At 47.9% G+C, this 18,554-nt stretch overlaps 1 protein-coding gene across 3 annotated transcripts in view; it reads right to left on the reverse strand.

Moving 5' to 3' along the window:
* The window catches only part of NTRK3 (neurotrophic receptor tyrosine kinase 3), a 219,312-nt gene that overhangs the window by 167,898 nt on the left and 32,860 nt on the right, over nucleotides 1–18,554 (reverse strand). For all 3 annotated transcript variants that reach the window (XM_017805164.1, XM_017805163.1, XM_017805165.1), the window contains exons 2-3: nucleotides 17,880–17,954; nucleotides 16,536–16,607 (exon numbers count right to left, since the gene is read on the reverse strand). In XM_017805164.1, coding sequence (XP_017660653.1) covers nucleotides 16,536–16,607; nucleotides 17,880–17,954 — 147 coding nt within the window. The remainder of the gene's footprint in view (nucleotides 1–16,535; nucleotides 16,608–17,879; nucleotides 17,955–18,554) is intronic.

Genomic DNA, 18,554 nt, shown 5'->3' on the forward strand with positions numbered 1-18,554 from the left:
ATGGGAGAGAGGCAGAGATGCAGAGGAGGGAGTGAATCTCACTGGAATGTCCTTTCTCAAAGGTCATGTTTTGCTACATTAGGCAGAAATGTCAAGAGAAAATTGGATTCTGAAAGAGAAGAGAAAAAACAACAGGCTTTCCACGCAAATAAGGGAATCAAAAATAGCATGATCGTGTTATTACAATTTAGGACACAGAGAGATAGAGAAAGGATACAACCTCACTAATGCAAGGAGCTTTGCCAGGCAGATGTGCTCCGCTTCTCATCTCCTGCAGTCCTTGGAAACCAACTCTTACCACCTCTTCCCTTCCCCAGACAACAACCCACAACATTAGGCAAAGAGGAGACGGGTCTTCCCTTGCACACATCTGGCAGGAGACTCTGCTCTCAAATGGCAAAGCTGCTGTTCAATCTGACCTGACCATCAACTTACACAGGGCTGGTCAGGGCACACACACCCACAGCTGATTTCAGATCAGTCAGGACACACATGGGGAGGAATATGTTTATCATTGGAAACAGACACCCTGGACATTCAAAATGTCAGAAAGGTCCTTCCTCAGCCTCAGAGACAGATCTCAGCACAGAAACAGAAAGGAGTTGCACACAAACACACATTAAAAATACATCATTTCAATCACAAAAACTCCAAAGGTCAGAGATGCCAGGATTGGGATTCCACAAAGGTACAGCTACTGACTTTTGTTGAAAAAGATAGAGCTCCTCCAGAGAAACCTCATAGCACAGCACTGATTTCTCCCCAGAAGAGATCAATCCCACATGCTGGATGGGGCAGGTTTCACAGGGAAGGTAGCATGTGATTCTGTAATTAGAGATGGAATCACAGTACATTCACAGGAGGAGACTAAATTACAGCTCTACAGGTGAAACTCTGAGCTCCAGCACTTTGTAAATCCTGTTTGTGCTCAAACCTCAGCTGCACCAAGTTTCCCAGTGTCCTGTACAGCATAAACAGGGAGGATTGGGGAAAATCAAGGCACTTTCGGCCAGGGCTAGTTCTCTCCCAGTTCCAGTTGCCCATTCTGCCTTTTGGCAGCTGTTTCTGAAGGTCTGTGGCCACCTCCAAATCACTCGTTTGCAGTGACAAGAACCCCCATCCTCCTGTGCCATGGCTGGGCAGTGCCAGCTCTCTCCTTCCTGACCCGGTTGCTTCCCCCTCCCAGCAGGCTGAATCACACTACTCATTGCTCTCCAGCCACTCCCAAATACTTCTCAGCCTCAATTTCCTTATCCATGTCCAAATTTCCTGTGATCTTCCGTACTTTTACATCCTTCCAGCCCAGCCCCAGTGTCCAACAAGAACTGTTGCTCCTCTGCCCTATCTGCTCCCAAACATCCTTTATTAAACTTCTTCCTCCAGCTGGATCAAAACCCATTCTGCTGACATAAGATGTCCCAGAGCAAAATCAAGTCTTCCAAGCAAAATCTGCCCTTTGACAAAATTTCTTCCCCTCCACAAAAGGAGGATGCAGCTGCTCTGCAAGAGGAGCATCACCAGTATTTTCTAGTTTGAGCAAAACAGCTTGTTTTCCCCCCTCCTTTCCTCCACCTCAAGCATTATGTGAAACTAGAAAGAAATAACAATAAAATGTAGAATTCAGCCAGGAGCAGACACCCAACACAGAAAACTTCAGCCTGAGCAATTAAAATTTGGCAGAGTTATAGGAAAGTGGAAGCAGTCCTGCAGCAAAGTGTGCCAGACAACCTTTATAACAGCCTATGCACCAGCTCCACCTGTAATAAAATATGGCATATCACACATCAAGGAAACACAGGCAGAGGGAAGTAAAATGTCTTCCCTGCGTATTTCTCAATGATGAACAAGTCTCTCTCAGGACAGACCTGCCATCAGTGCTCCTGGAACATATTCAAACTGCTTCTTTGCCATGGGACATTTTCTCCATCACTCACAAGATGCTCTTTTCCACTGAGATAGTCTTTAGAAAAAGCTGCCAGGGTCTTTTTTGCCTCCAGAGCAAGTTTTAAAGGCGTTGGGGAGGGAGAAGGTGTTGGATGGCCCTCAGACCAGGTCCAGGGCAGCAACCACCTATCCCACCCATGACTCAGACCCAACACCACTCCACAATCTTCCTGCTGCAGCAACCATGCCCCTAAGGCTGCTGCTTTGCAGGTGGCTCATCATGCCCTATCTCCACCATCCTTCTCCAACAGCAACCCTCCCACACCTCAGACACAGGCTGCCATCACTGAGTGACAGCTAAATCCTAGTTCTTGCTCTCTCCCTCCATCCTTCTCCTACATTTCAGGAAGGGACATGCCATGTCCTGCACACTCTCCCACAGCTCCTGCAGGCACTTGCTGGTGACCAGCAGGGAAGGGGAGGTGACCTTTGCCATTTTGTCCCAGCACAAGTGACAGATGGGACCATGGAGGTACATCTGCTGAACAAGCTCTTGGGTTTAAAAGGGGATGTGTGGGTGTGGGACAAAGAGGAGTCTGGATCCGTGTGGCCCAGAACAAGGGCACTTCAGTGAAGAGGGGACAGCATGGGGTTTTTTTCCCTCAATTAGCCAGCAGCCAAAAGTGTTTCCACTATTAAAGCAATTTTTATTCAGCTAAATTAAGCCAGTTGCCTCATTAATGACACCAACAAGCAGGAGCCCCTGTAATTAAACTGTAAGTTATTTTATGCAGTTCAGCTCAACGCAATGGCAGAAACGCTGCTGCTGGGGAGGGACCCTGCATGCCTGTGCCTCCTCCACATAGTTTCATCCTCCACTCGCCCTTGTTTCCAACCTGACACGTTTATTTCTGCATGGGAGAAGTTTTTCACACGTTTTAATAACATGGTGCCACTCTGAAAATCCTGACTGCGGAGGATTAACTGCACAGAGCAGCTGGGGCTGAGGGAGCACGAGTGACTGCCTGGCAGAAATGAGGAGAGATGCACATCCTCAGCTGTGGTCCCCAGCGCTGGATATGCTGATGGCACTGCATGGAACTCCCTTGATATCTGGGCACAACAGGTGCTTCCCATCATCTCACAGCTCGCTGCAGCCTTAGCTGGGTGTTGATGGCCACAGGAGAGGAGAATGTCAGCAGCCTCACACGCTGTTGTAGGGGCAGCTCCATCCAGGCTTCATATCTGCAGCAAGTAAGCTGCTAAAGCTTTGGGTTTGAACCAGACAAATGCTGGAAAGTTACTCTGGGGCTTGCTTATCCCTGCCAGATAACTCCAGTGACCTCTAAAAGCAATGTTACACTCCCCATCACCCGCCTCCCCTTCCCCGTCCCCCTCCCTCTGCTTCCTGTTTAGTAAGCAGCTTTGCTCATTAAGGGAAAAAATGTACTGTCCTCCCTTAATGAATGTGCTAAAATTACCCAAACAAGTCCCAGAAGCTGTGGCAGGACAGGTCTCCTCACAAATCAGGCCCTGCAAATATTAGACTCAACTGAAATCTCTGATGGCTCTGCACCAAGCCCCAGCAGGACATGCTTGACACAGCCTGAAAAAGGAGCAGGCAATGCCAAGCACATGCAAACCTTGCACACTCAGGAAGCAGAGTGAACAGAACAGAGTTGTGGAACTGGTCAGCCTCAGATTTTATAGCTGCCAAGATTTCTCCTTGATCTCCTCCCTGTCCAGGCTCATCACCAGAATGTGTATACTGGTGCTATGGAGGAGTGAGACAGTTTACAGAGGTCCTTAGCCATGGTCTGGCATTACCTACAGCCCAGTTCTGCTACTCAAGCAACCCCTCAGCAGCCCCCATTTCTTTACTGACCTCAAACATGCAGAAGCAATAAAGACTGCAAGGTTCAATCTTCCTTTGTGAGTTTGGGCAGCATAACTAACTCCTTTATCCTGTCCACAGGTTCTGTCCTGTGCCTTGTAAGGCACTTGTCACACAGCACATGCCATCACATTATCATCTCATTCTCCACAAATTTTTTCTTGTTCTAGGGCTACAATCAGAATCTGCAATAATTTCTCAAACTCAGAGCACCCTGCACAAGAGAGGAGCGAGAAACCATCACCAGTGACACAGAGGAAGAGACCCTACCATTCCATATGCAGAGCACAGGTCCTGGAGGTGTGATGTTAAGGAGGAACCACCAACCCCTCTGCATTTCTCAGTTGCAGCACCCTGATTTGTAAATTCCCAGCTGCCACTGAAACAGTGCTGAGGCAAGTGAAAGGGGCTGGTCTCCTTCATTGTTCTTTAAACAACAGCTTTACAAAACAAAAGCTGCAGAGCAAGTGGGAAGGCGTTAAGGCACCACGCCTCTGTCACAGGGCTCCCACGGCCAGTGCCAGCAGCACATCTGCCCCACGCCTCTCCTCCCACTACCTTTGCCAACGCAGCAAGCCATGTCCTGCTGCTGCCTTCAACCCAACCCATCCTTTACTTTAAGGGCTATTTTAAGGCCATCTCCTACGCCATGACACTTTCATACCCTCTAAGTCATCTCTTCTGAGGCATCTCCCAGCTGCATGCAGCTTTGTTTGGAGACAAATCACCCTTCAGAATTCATTGCTGCTCACAGTTTCGGTTCAGCACGTGGTACAGACGGGAAGGCGTCACCAGATGTGGGTAATATTGTCCCCTGTGCCTCGAGGCACATCAGATGCAGGGATCTGACCCTCTGGACTACACTCATCTTGCCCTTGTTGTGTGCACTTTCCATTGCTCTTCTCCAAAGACATCTGGGCTATTAGAGGACTTAAGGAAAGGTTAAAAGCTGGTCAGCCCTGCAGTTGCTTTCCCTTTGCCTGCCAGCTTCCCCGCAGGGCAGAGTCCAGCAGCATCCATGGAATAGGCCAGTCTTCTGCTCAAGGAGAAGAAAAATCAACCTGCAATAAGTAAGAGCCCTTCCCCATGGCTGCCCTCCTGCAGCCAGAGGTCCTCAGGGCTGCACTGCCCTCACCCTCTCTCTTCTGTCCCAAACTGCAGTAATTCCAGGCCCAAAATATGACTATGTGTTGGGCTTTCCTCCTGCTTCTGCATGCAGAAATAATAATGGAGATGTATGCTGACTGAGGACAAGGGCGGCCAGCTGACAGCTCCAGTGAGGGGTTGGGTTTACTCTGCCTGTTTGCTTCAAATTTCATTGTTCTTTGAGCTGGGAACAGGGAACAACTGGGGAATGACTCCTGCTCACAGGTTTCCAGTGAGCCCAGCACAAACCCAATCGCTCTGTGTGAGAGAACTCAGTGCTGTCGGCAAGACACAGCTCGAGGGAATGGTGTGGGAAGCAGATCCATGCCCTCAGGACATTCCCCAGCATCTCCAAGTATGCCATAATTGGACTTGATGAACTCAGAGGTCTTTTCCAACCTTAAGGAATCTATGATTCCATGAACACCAGACTTTCAGGCTTCCCACCACCTCCCCTTGGATACACTGAAAGCAGCAAGGACAGGTGCACAGGAGGTACCACTCCAGATGGGAGGTCACTCCAAATGCCCAGGCAGACTCTGGGAGAAGGTCCACACAAGAGCCTCAATGCCAGCACATCAAGAACCGATGTGCTGGGAGACAGTCTAGTTATCACTCTCCCTCCAGAACAAGCACTGTGCTCTCAGCTGTTAGAAGGCTCTTGCATCAAATTTATATATAAAAAAAAAATAAAAATTAAACATCCCCACCTACTTGGATGCCCAGAAATCAATGAGCCCTGAATAATCTCAAACACTGCTCTTGCAGGGGGTTAGTAAAGACAAAACTAACAGCTGGGCCTGAGCCCCAATTTGCCTGACTCAGGGAAGGGTGCCAGAGGATGAGATGGACTGGGATGGTACCGAGAGCTCTGCAGAGCCTCTGAAGAAAAGAAGGGGTATAAATATGAAAATATATATATATATATATATATATATCTCCAGCAATAGCAAAACAACAGGGCATAAGGCAGGGTAAGCTCTCGGCAGACTCTGCTAAATGGTTTCCAATTAATTAACTGATTACATGATAGAACAGAAGGGGATTCAAGTGAGTGCTGTTGACCTTTAAGAATAATTAATATCATCAGGATCGTAAAACTCGTCCAAGAAAAATAATTAGGAAGATTCTAATATTGCCTCCAAAGCCACATTGAAATGGGAGAGGAAGGTTCTGGTTAGTTCAGAGGCACAGTTCCCAAGTATTTGCTAGCAAACCCATTTCTCCCTTATCCCTGCTTCCCCCTGCAGGTCTCCCACACACACATGCTTCTTCTCTACCCCAGTTAACTCTCCCTTTCCTCTCCAGATCCGTTTTCCATATCAACTCTTCTACAACCCATCCCCCTTCTGCTCCATTTCAACCTTCTTTCCAAAAGACCCCTTACTTCAAGCTTTTGTTGCAACTCTATCTCTCCAGACTGGTCCCTATCTCTCCCACATCCTCATCCCATCCCCTGCTCAGCTTTGACCAACCCTGAACTCCACCCTCTGCCTTCCTGGACCTCAGGAAGGAGCCCTGGTCCTTCCATATGACTTCAATCCACTTTTTATCTCCAGTCACCACTGGCAGCTTCATAGGTTGACAGAAGGCAAGCGCTACATGTAATCCCAAAAAATTCCTTCTCTGCTTTTCCTCAGCAGTCAAGTCCATCACAGAAGCTGGTCTGGGAAGCAGATGTAAGTAATGCACAGCAACAGGAGGAAGTGAAAGACGGGAAACTCATGAATCCCTTATCTCCCATTACACCTCACCAAGCACACGAATGCTCCCACCTCGCTATATTTTCCTCGTTTCTCCTTTCCTAGTTCACTTGGCCCAAAGGTCCTGTGTGGGAGAGGGCTGGAAAGACACTGAGCCAAGCAGGAACTGCAGTGGTGAACTTCTCAGGGAAGGTCACTTGAACACACTGGGAGGGAGGGAGGTTGCATGAGCAGCCAACATTTCTCGTGAGGGAAGTAAAAAAAAAAAAAAAAAAAAAAAAAAAAAGAAATCCACAGCCCTGGAATGAAACCCACCTATGCAGCGAATAAATAAATTTCCTCTGCTGCTTATTATCATTAAAACTTCTGTGGCTTGACACTTCACTAAATTATAGATAAAAGGAAAAATGGTCTTCCTGGGCTCAGAAAAGCAGGCTGCTGCCAGAGAGCTGTGTTTACAGCAGCTAATGAAAAGAAAGCCTGCCATTAGCCTGCAGCACTCGCCCCACCTTGGCGGGGAGCAGAGCTACCTGCACCCACAGTACCGAGGGCCCGGGAGCAGCAGCTGAGCACCATGAGGGACCAGAGCACGCAGGGGCCTTGGGGCAGCAAGGGGAGGTGCACACATGAGGAACCAAAGGGACCATGCCATCAGCCAGTGGAGATGGCAGCTGCCACCTCCCATGCTGTGCAGAGGCTGCTGGCCACAGCAGGAGGTGAGGCTGACATGCTCCAGCTCTGCCTCATCAAAAAGCAAGAAAAACCCTCAGCCTGGGAGACAGACAGCACCAAGCAGGGAACTGCCTCGCACCAGGCTGCTGCTTCCCCCCAGGGGCCCGTGGGGTGGGCATGGGGAGCAAGCAGGCAGCAGATGCCTGAAGTGCACCTGAGCATGGGCATAGGAGTATTTCTTCCCAAAAGCCTGTTTGCAGCAGCTGAGCACACAGGGAGGAATAACACTCTGAGCAGAGGTCTGCCTGCAGCAACACCTGAGCCGTGGCATGATGTGCCTCCTCACAGCTCCGGGCACGCTTGGCTGAGGGGGACAGGGAACTGGTGGTGACTTAATACAGCCAGAACTCAGCAAAGCCTGCCTGCTACACTCCACATTTATAACCACCCCAAAAGCAGAAACACGTTTTGCCTTTGACAGTTAGCTCTGTCAAAACAAAAAAGAACGTCTGGACACAGAAGTTACATTTTTCCTGTTCTTCTCAATACATGATGCACTTAAAAAGAAGTGTGTTTTGCTGGGCCCTGTGAGGAATATCTTCAAATGAAAAAACTAATCACCGCAAAGAACCAAGTGCTTCAGAGTGCAGCAGGCATTCTTTCATTATTCCGAGACAGCAAATTACCCACAATTACCACCACGCACAACTGGATACAACAAACATTTAGCCAAAGCCCACGGATTGCGGTTGCAGTGAGATTGGATGGCAGATGTCCTAGAGAACTACTCATGTGAGAAACCCCCAGACAGCAGCCAGGCAATGGTGCTGCAAAAACAACTCCATTCACGCTGCAGAGCAAAGTCAGTGCCAGGAAACACCGCAGTTCAGAAAGTTAGCATTCATAGAGTGGTTTGGGGTGGAAGGGACCTTAAAGATCATCTAGTTCCAAGCCCTCTGCCATGGGCAGGGACACCTTCCACTAGACCATGTTGCTCAGAGACCCATCCAGCCTGGCCTTGAACACTTTCAGGGATATTGTAGGTATTGCAGCTGTCAAACAGGCACCTGGGCAGGCTGGTTTCACAGCAGCACAAAGGCACTGCCAGCAGTGACCCAGATTGGGCAGCCCACAGGCAGGATCACACCTTGACCTTGCTCACAGCTGCAGCCAGGAGTGCACAGGCATGAATCCCTCACTGCCCTGAAAGCCTGGCTGGGACTGGAAGGTGAAGGAGCTTGATCCAAGAGAAAGGCAAAGAAGGCAAGGGCTGCGCGCAGCGGGGCAAACTGCTGGCTGGGCTGAGCAAGAGGTGGGGAAACCGGGAGGCTTCGGTGCAGGCAGGGAGGCTGGGTCAGAGGCCAGGCTGCAGGCAGGGAGGACGAGGGGCCGCCGGCCCTGTCCGTGGTGCTGAACGTGTCCCCACCCCGCGGGACACCCGTGGGCACCGGCAGAGCTCCCTGGGCAGCAGTGCCGGGAAGGGCCACCCATGACCTCAGGCACGCTGGAGGACAGCAGGCATGGAACATGCTCATGCACAGTCACTAGCACGACTAAAGACACTCACAGCTCCCCAGGGAGACACACCCCTGGGTCTCACTGGCAGCCCTGTAAACACCCCACAGCCTCTTGAATCCGACATAATTCACAGCTCATCCCTTCCCAAATACAAATAAGGGGAGGGGGCTGGTGGGCAACTCCACCCCTCGACCAGTATTGTAATAAAATTTTATAATTCCAATAAAAATCCATGACTGCCTAACTTATGACATTTAAATTCCTGACTTGTCACACACCATCATGAATTAATGTCCCATCTTTCATGCCCTGTCGTATCTTATTGCTCAAATAACATATGATTTTAATGTTTCTGTTTTTCTGCCCTGGTGCTTATTGCCAGTATATCAAAAAGGGAAAACCAGCCCTGCAATAATATTGTTGGTAAACCAGTACCATGGTAAGAAAAATCCCGGGAGAGAATTTGTGTAGTCATTTAGCTTTCAGTCATCCTGCCATGACTGTTCCCTCTCTCCTCCAGAAGCTTTCCATGTCCTCAGGTACCCCCTCAGGGAGGTTCCTCTCCCCTGTGCAGTACCTCTCACGCTGGCATAGGCAGGTAAGAAATGCTTTGCTCCACATCTAACCAACTGAGCCACAGGGTCTGGGAAACAAGCAAGAGGGAGAGTTGGAGGCTGTTCTAGAGTACCTCTGTGCTGCAGTGACCTCAGAGACCTAGAAACAAGACACTCTCTTCGTCGTGCCCAAATCTCCAGAAATCAGCTCATTCTGTGCTAAAAAGAAAAAAAAGAAAAAAGAAAAAAAAAGAAAAAAAAGGAAAGAAAGAAACAACACAACCCAAAAAAACACCAGTACACAAAACCACACACACCCATGTAGGAACAACCTCATTTTAAACATTCCCAGCATCATCTGCAGACTTTTTAAAAGAGGGGATGGGAAAAAACCCAGGACCTTTGCAAAAATCGCAGCTGCTCATTTCACATGTCAGTCAAAAGACAATTGATCAAACTTCAGGAAGGGAAATAAGTCTCACAATGCAGCTGGAAAGAACATCTCAACATTTCAAAGGAAGGAAGGAGAGGCAAAGCCACAGTAAAGTCCTGAGCCCAGGTACCAGAGTGGTAGGCATTACGTAAGAATTCAAGTGGGCAAAACTTATTTGTGATAGAGTTGTTATAACTCATCCTACATTAAAATAGCATTACACAACTCAAGGTCAGGTTTCATTAGAAATCATACAAGGTGTTAGGCCTCAAATAAATCAAATAAAAACAGAGGAAACAAGTGTTATTCCAAAATTGAAGCAGGACAAATCTTTCCACAAGGTGTGCAGTGCTAGAGCTGGAAACTTTCTTTCTCAGGTCCCACTAGTGTACATCAGTCACAAGCTCACCACTTCCCTTTTATTATAGTGCAACAAACCCTCTCCACAGCCAAGTGAAGCAGCCTGCAGTCAAAAATTAGTTACCCAGCCCTCTGAATGCAGGTCAAATTATTTCAACCCAGCCCGAAGGAAAGCCACAGTCCTGCAGGGAACTGGTCTCTCCTTTAGCCTTGTGCACAATAACTGGTAAAACCCAGGACCTACCTCTGCCACTGCAGAAAAAGGAATAGCTGCAGTTAACTGCTTATCAGTCACCTATGGCAATAAAACGGGGAATAAACAGGCCATCAAACCACTGCTGCCAATTACCACATCAGCAAGGACCGGATCTACACTGGTATCCAGGGGGCAAAGTAGATGGGGAGAAGAACAGGAAAGTTTATGGAAGCAGAGGAGATGCTACAGCTGTTTATTTTAGTGACTGCACCATAAGCATGCCCAGCATTTTATAGAACTAGAGACATACAGGGGAAAATGCCTCCCTGAGTAAATCACAGCACAGAGGTTTGCTCCTGGAAGGGGCTGCAGCAGGAACACCCTTGCAGCACAAACAGGAATCAAAGGGTACCCAAGCTGCCTGCCTGGTTAGGTTTACTAAAGAAACATTCACCTAATACAACTTTAAGGCTGTTTAAAACTTTCTCATACTTCTCATTTTCCATATATTCATGGAGAAATTTGATTCCTATTTAGCAAATGCAAAATAAAACACATTAAACAATCAAGGAAGTGGGTTGGGTAAATGCATTTTACTTTACCTTCCCAGTGAGCTAAGAGCTCACTTATATAGTTACATACTTATATGTAACTATACTTATATAGTTACTTACTTATATAGTTACATACTGTGCCCCAGCTGATACACACAGACTTGTTAGGCTGCATTGGCCCAAGAGTATGGATAGAAAATCAAGAGCAATTAACACATGACAGTTTGGGTTAGGAGACTGCCAGGATGTGTATGACAGTAGTGCTGTGATGAAAGGACAAAGCAGGGAGAAACCACTAGGAAGGAGGAGAAAGGGTAATAGGACATCCAGAATCAAGCAGAGAGTTGCAGGCGGGCACAGGGCCTGGAGTTGGTTACTGGAGAGAGCAAAAGACAGAGTTTAAGAATGGCTCATCCAGAACAAGGTGACAGATCATTAACCACCGAGCAGGGGAAAATGACCCTCTAACCTCAACTGAGAGGCAGCAGTGTTATACTTGCACTAATTCAGCATTCTGATACTTTGTTTATTTCTCTATTTAGTGTAAAATCTCGATCAAGTTCCCAGACACACAGAGCAAAGAAAGGGAACCTCACTAGCCTTGCAAGAAGGTTGCCTGCAGCCCTTTGAAAGTGCAGGATCCTTAGCTGCTGGAGGGCTACAAGTCCTGTCCTGAAGCAGCACTGAAAAGGGCAGAGGGCAACTCACCAACTTTGTCCTGCCTCAGCCCCCTCAGTTTTCAGGGGATGCAGCCTAGTATCTTGCCTATCAAAGCCTAAACTCACAACATATCTCTGGGAATTCCCATGTCAAAGCAAAAAGCTACATTCCATACCAAAGCACCAGTTCATATGATCACTACACAGCTGCCATGAACCCAACCAGGACACTGAAGCTAAATCCTCATCCTCAGAAAACAACAACTAACAGATGAGGTTCTGGAAGGCTCCAGATTAATCACAGCTCAGGTTTGCCTGTGAAAACAAGCCATCTCAGTCTTTCACCAGGCAAAGCAGGTCCCTGTGGCATTCCTGCCAGCACCTTCCAGTTATTCCTCAATCGTCATTTTGGGGAGAAAGGGACCGACATGGTCACACAGATAAAAAAGCCTGTGGAGCTGGTGACCTGACCACACCATACTCAAAAAACAGTTATACTCAGCACAAAGCACTCCAGGGTCTCCATGTGTAAGACTCTTGGGTGAAGACTGGAAGAGAAAGCTTGATCCTCAATCCCATCCTTATTCTGGCAGGCGATGCTGAGAGGGCAATCTTTGACAGAAGCTGTGCCTGGGCTGGCCCACAAACTAATTTAGAGCACATATAAACCTCCAGAAGACAGTTAAGGAAGAGCCTCTGAATGCAGATAGAAATGGCAATTATTAATTTTCTAAATAGAAATCTGACTACTTAAGCCTTATTTAAAAGCATGCCTGTCTCTGTAATTACACAGCCTTAATTTGTTTTCTTTACTACACAATAAATAAGGTGTGCACAATTACCCTCTGCAAATACAAGGCAGTGCCTCCTGACTGGCTGGTTGAGTACCCAGCCGCCCAGGAAAATATTTAGAGGGAAGCAGCCTCTTAAGTACCTGCTTACCAGTAAAGTGGGACTCGGGCACTGCAAATATCAACTTGTCTCGCTCAGCCTGCTGAGAGCTCACCCTCCTTACATGCACAGCTTTACTGTCTCACGACCAGTGAGGGTTGCACACTTTGGCCAGCAGCAAACAGGTTGTGACCCTCCCTGTGCACCAGTTCCTGGTCCACTGTGAAATAGTTCTCCTGTGGACTTCCCAGTTCCTAATGAGGAATTTGCTAAGGCTAAATTCTTACCTACAAGGCACTACAAAAACTTCTCTTTACTATGCCTCTGCCTATTTTCATGATACATGTAGAAAGTTGATCTCCTCAGGACTTGTAACCCTCTATCGAGTTCAAATAAATTAGCCAAAGACTTCCACTGTCATTAGAAGAAGGGACAGAGAGTTTGAGAGCATGCAAGACTTTCCTCAATAAGCTGTGCTAAACACAGCAGCATAGTAAATATGTATTCAGATGGTTTATGTCTCAAATTTAGGAACCACACCACACTAAAAAGTTTTCTTGTACAGCCTCAAGCCAAAAACTGAGGTTTTCTGTCAATACCAAGCATTTTCTATGTTCAGCTGCATTGCCTGCTAACACCAACATCCAGGAGTCTGGCTACAAGTCTTCCACAGCCTAGACTTGCTGGTCCTCACATCCAGTGCATACAGTTGTCCAGGACCATTCCTGCAACAGCCAAAGGACTGTCAAAAATCCACAGAAATGGGACCAGAAACCCACCAACGCAACTCCTCTCAGTGAGATGATCTGAAGAAATGGCACAAAATAACATTGGAAGATATCCAGTTTACATCAGACCCACATCCAGCCAGTACTTCTTTTGGAAAGACTCAACTCTCTTGGTCCAAGCGCCAGCAGAAGACATAGATCCATGTTGCAAAATCCACTGTTATATTTTGGATTAATTGCCTTGTAGCAGTGATAGGCTTCACATCACCAACAATCAGACAAGACCATGGAGCCCTAATTGTCCCCATTCAAGGAGAAGGAAGAGGAATCCAAAGCCATTTCTAGATCCAAACTTCTGGCTCCAGGTCACCCACTGCTACTCCAGTGATCAGGTTGACCTCCAGCCCCTTACACTAACACAGCTAATTTCAAACCTTAAAGGACAGGCATGAACCTGCCCAGCTGCACTTTGGAACACTCTGAGGTCTACCACTTGAGCACCTGAATGGTGAAAATCCCCTTCATGGGTATCTATCTCACCTTTCCACCCTGACTCTGTGATGGGGAAGGGGGGAAAAAACCAAGCCAAACTTCATCCAAACCCTCACAAACCTGAGCTCCTGCAATTAGAGCTGGGATAAGTGATCTGCTTGTGATTGCACAGCTGGGGTCTGAAGACAAGCGCGTGCACAGAGGAAGGGCCAGAAATAGATGTTACTGGGAGAAGGCAGAGCTATCTGGCCCATTTGAGAAGAGGAAACCTTGATGAGAGGCACTGGGAAAAAAACTTAGTTCAGCAGGAAGTTTGGATTTAACCCAGGATGGGAAGGGAGGGGGGAGGGAAAAAGTCAGCTTTTGAGACCTCAGAATTTGTACATGAGCTTCATGTGAAAAAATGCTCAGACCCAGACTGTAGCACCCTGCAAAGGTCTGGCCCAGGGTTCCCACCTCCCTGTGCCACTGGCAGTGAAACCACTTTCTCATTTATTAGACACATTTGCCATCTTATTGACTCAGCTTCACCAGCAACCATCCAAACAGTCATCAAAGGTGAAGGAAAACTAGAGTGGCAGCGATAACATGTAGCAGTAGCTAAACAAACCCTAAACACCATCCCATAGTTCCCAATCCTGCAGGCAGCCCTTCCACAAGGGGATGGGGACAGTATCACTCACTCCTCTCTGCTACTGTACCTGGTTGCAGCAGCCCAAGACTTAGAGCAGAGTGACATTTCCATTAATCCTTTTATCCCTGGTTCTTACGCGCAGCGGCTGCAGAGGATGTCAGGCCTTCCAGGGAGGCAGCACCTGCAGAGCAGCCAAGGAGGCACCTTGATGCACTGGCAGAGAGCTGAGGCCATGAGGGGATCCTGGTTGGCACCAGGCACCTGCCAGGCTGTGTAAAGCTTCAGGAGCCACCCTGGGAAAGGCAACCTGGCTGCAAAGGAGCACTGGCACCGTGGTCTGAGAGCCCCTGGGGAACAAGAGGGAGTCACCAACCCTGTAAGCACTAAGTTTCCATCCTTGAGTGTGCAGCATCCTCTACAGGGAACATCCGCCTTGCAAACACCCATGCTGCCAAGTCCCAGCAACAGCATCAAAACCCACTGGCAAAAGCTAACCAAATAATATACTTACTCGCCTCGAGCTTCAAAAGGCAAGGAAAGAAAGATGTGAAGAACATGATCAATCTTACACAGCCCAAGCAGTAAACAAACACATATTTCATCACCAGTACCAACCCTAACTCTTGACACAAGATGGATGTGGGGTTTTTCCCACTCCCAAAAGTAATTCCAAAAGACAAAACCAAACACTTTGGGAAAAAGCAGCAACAATTGCCTGTGCACACATTAATGACATTCAGCCTCAAAGCAAGTGTACAGGGCCTTTTAAACTCCTACGACATCCAAACTAATTTCATCAGGAATCAAATGTTATTCATTTTATCTGCGAGATACATAAACAGCAACTACACAATTGACAAACAACATTCCAAAAAAAAAAAAAAAAATTGAGAGTGGTTCAGAGAGAACACTTCCCAGGAACAAACAACTACAGAAAACACAAAAAACCTGCTTCAAATCAAAATTACAAAGGGCAGAAATCAGGAAAATCCCAGTGGTCAGCATTAACGAGGGTTTATTATGAAAAATATACAATTCTCTAAACTCAAAAAAGCTCAGTCCATGTTCACAATGCCCTCAACTATTCATGCCCTTTGATTCCGCAGATCTCCTATTTAGCAAGTACTTTACTGTCACTTAGCAACTGTAAATGGTTTTCCAAAAAGGGAGCTTTTGGGGTTTTTCAGTTCACGTCATCTCTAAGCAGACATCAAAAGACAAATCTATCCTGCTCTGCAGGTCGCATTTATCTCCTTGCCCCAGGAACACGTCTGTATCGATGGTCCAATGCATCTGCAGACTCAAATGGATGCACTTAAAAAGGGAAGAAGCCACTAGCACTGGTTTCCAAAAAGCAGGGATACACACACTCTCCATCCAGCCCACCAGCTCATGCCCAAGGACAGAGCCTCTCAACAACCCCTTTTCACCTTTTGTATCTACACTGGATAGAGAGGGCTTTGATCTTGGACACAGTTACTTGGACAAGATATTTCAAGCCCATAGAGCACCTTGCAGAGTGGCCTGAAATTCAGGCTTTGATTTTTCACCTTGGGAAAAGTAAATACACATTTAGAAAATAAACCAGTGCCCTTGGCGTCAAGGATGTGGAAATTCCCCGTGACACTGTACTTGCTGGTTAATGATGCCCCAGCAGCTGGACACTTGTGCAATGTCCCATGATAACAGGACTCCAGCCTCTCTAGCACAAAACAATCCTACCCCAGGCCCGCTGCAGATGCCAGTTTAAGAAGTCAATAATTAGGAGCAGAGCTGGCAGCCCCTGCACCCCAGGATTTGTATTGGAAAAGCAGCCTTTGGTTAAAAACTAACGAGTGGGGCAGGCTCTGGCTGTGCGCTGAGGCTGGTGGCCGCCCCCAAACTCTGCAGAAAGGGAAACGTGCACCAGCCGCTTCAAGGCTGATAATGATGCAAGCACTCGTTAGAGCGGCGATCAAAGCCAGGGCAGTCATCAGAAACCCAAACCCATCAGCTGCCCAGCGGGACCTCACCCCATTCCTGCATCGAAGCCCATTCCACTTCCCTGCACATTCGCTTTTCCATTTCCTGCCCTTTCCCACCTCTCCCTCTCTTTCCCCATCAGCGTTCTGCTTCCCTCTCCTTGCTGTTCCCAAGAGACATTTTGGGGATCCACTTTGTGAGTTGCCTTTCCATAGGGAACAGAGGGGAAAGGGGACAGGAGCCACTGGCACTCACATGTGGTGCAGGTGAGGGTTCTTGGCAAAGGCGCGTGGCTGGATGTTTCGTAGTCCTGAGTTCCTGATTGTCCTGCAGAGAGATGCAGAAGGGCAGCAATGGAGTGAAGGCAGACAACTGCTCTAACCCCCTGCTCAGCACCTGAGAGCCCTCGATTCCCCCTCCCACCCCTGGAGGCACATCTGTCCCCAGGCAGTCTCTGTGAGCTACAAGCGAAGAGGAAATTCAGCTTTTAAGCTTCATCTGATATGGTAACAGTACAGTGCAGATCAGCTGTTGGGCAAGGCTCTGCTCCCACATCCACCAGGGCTTGCTGGGGTGGCACAGGCCATCTCCTGCTCCTCTCCCTCCATCTTCACAAGCAACACTGCCACAAGCAAACCTAACCCTCAACAAAGTCATCTCCCCTCTTCATATCCAAGAAAAAACTCTTCTGCTTGCAGCTCTGAAAAGGAAGGGTATTTTACACTGGGAATTTTGGACATTGAAGGGGGAATTCACATCCTGTTTTAGAAAAACTCTCAATATCTGCTGCCAGTGCTGTTTTGTTAGGTGAGATGAAAACAGCAGCCAGCCTGCTTACAATGGATCTGTGTGTGAAAAGTACAGCTTGCTGGAGTTTGGTTACTGAGTGCTCAGCCATATACACCTCCTCCAGCCCACATGGGAGCTGTACTTAATGTAAAGCTCCCAGTGAAACACATTATTAGAGTCTCTGATTATCCCCAAGCAACACTCTGCATCTCACACAAGCAGCACCCAGGGCACTCCCAGACCCAGGAGTATGTAGGAGGGGGAATAAAGAGATTGGGTGGTATCCTTGCTTGGCCAGGCTTCCCAAGCATCTGGCAAGTCTCTTCAATCTCATGGACCTCTATTTCCCCTCCATGACGCACACGGTTGACCTCTCCCTGTGCTCAGAGAGCTGTGCAGGGAGATGCAATTCCCTTATTGTGCAGCACCACCGTGATGGTAACTGTTCTAAATGAGGACCAACAGCCCAGCAATGAAGGATTGGTGGAGACAGCTGGAATTTCACATTGTGGGGCTGAAATGAGTCAGAACAACACATAAGCCCAGAACCAAAACAGCAGGGGAGGGGAGAGGTCAGGGCTGATGTGTGTTGACAGAGCTGTCAGGAGCTAGCAATCTTCCTTCTCACAGACCCAGCAAAGACCAAAAAGCACTTCATCTCCATTTTGTGGAGTCTCATAGCAAAACACAGTAGATCCAGCAGCTTAAACTGACAGCGTGGAGACTGCAGATGGAGGGAAGCCACGGCTGTGCTGGAAGGAAGGGGCTGCCCAGGTCCATTTCCCTCCCCGAGGCACAGGACATACTCACAGCCTCTGGAGTCCTGTGTACAGCTCCATGTCAACGGCGTTCAGTGTCTGCAAGTTCTTCCAGTTTTCTATGTGTCTGTGGAGAAGAAGGAAAGGCTCAGCTGTGGTACAACCAGATGGTTGCTCTGCCCAGGCAGGTGATGGCACACAGAGGGAGGATATCATGCCCTGCCACCCAGCCCCATTCTGTTTTCCCAGCATCTTGGAAAAGTCAAATAATGTGGGTTTCTCCACAGTTTCAAGTACAGAATGTGCAACTGAGCCATTGAACATCCTTGCCCAAGTCATTGCCCCTCACTGCACACATCATTGAACAAAGACACGATTGAAACGGATTACACAAAATAGTGAAAGCAAACAAAACCTCTCAACGAAAACTTAGGGCCTAAATTTAAAAAGTCATATATTTATCCAGTCTAACTGGGGTGGATAAACAGGGTCCTAGTCTTTGCTGGCTGGAAGTGCTGCTGGCAGGAGAGCACCAAGCTCAGTTTGGAAACATTGCCTTTATTACAAATTCCTCAGTCGCCTGGGGCAGTCTGTCAGGTATGTTATAGAGAACAAAAACAGAAATAGATCTGTCACCACAGGATCATTTTCAGTAAATATTAGAGCCAGGGGAAGGTGGCAGATCAGCAGTCCCAGAGAACAGGGTCCCCTGTTGTCGGCAGCACAG

Source organism: Lepidothrix coronata, unplaced genomic scaffold (assembly GCF_001604755.1).
Source record: "Lepidothrix coronata isolate B3197 unplaced genomic scaffold, Lepidothrix_coronata-1.0 Scaffold11, whole genome shotgun sequence".
In the NCBI taxonomy this organism is placed as follows: domain Eukaryota; kingdom Metazoa; phylum Chordata; class Aves; order Passeriformes; family Pipridae; genus Lepidothrix; species Lepidothrix coronata.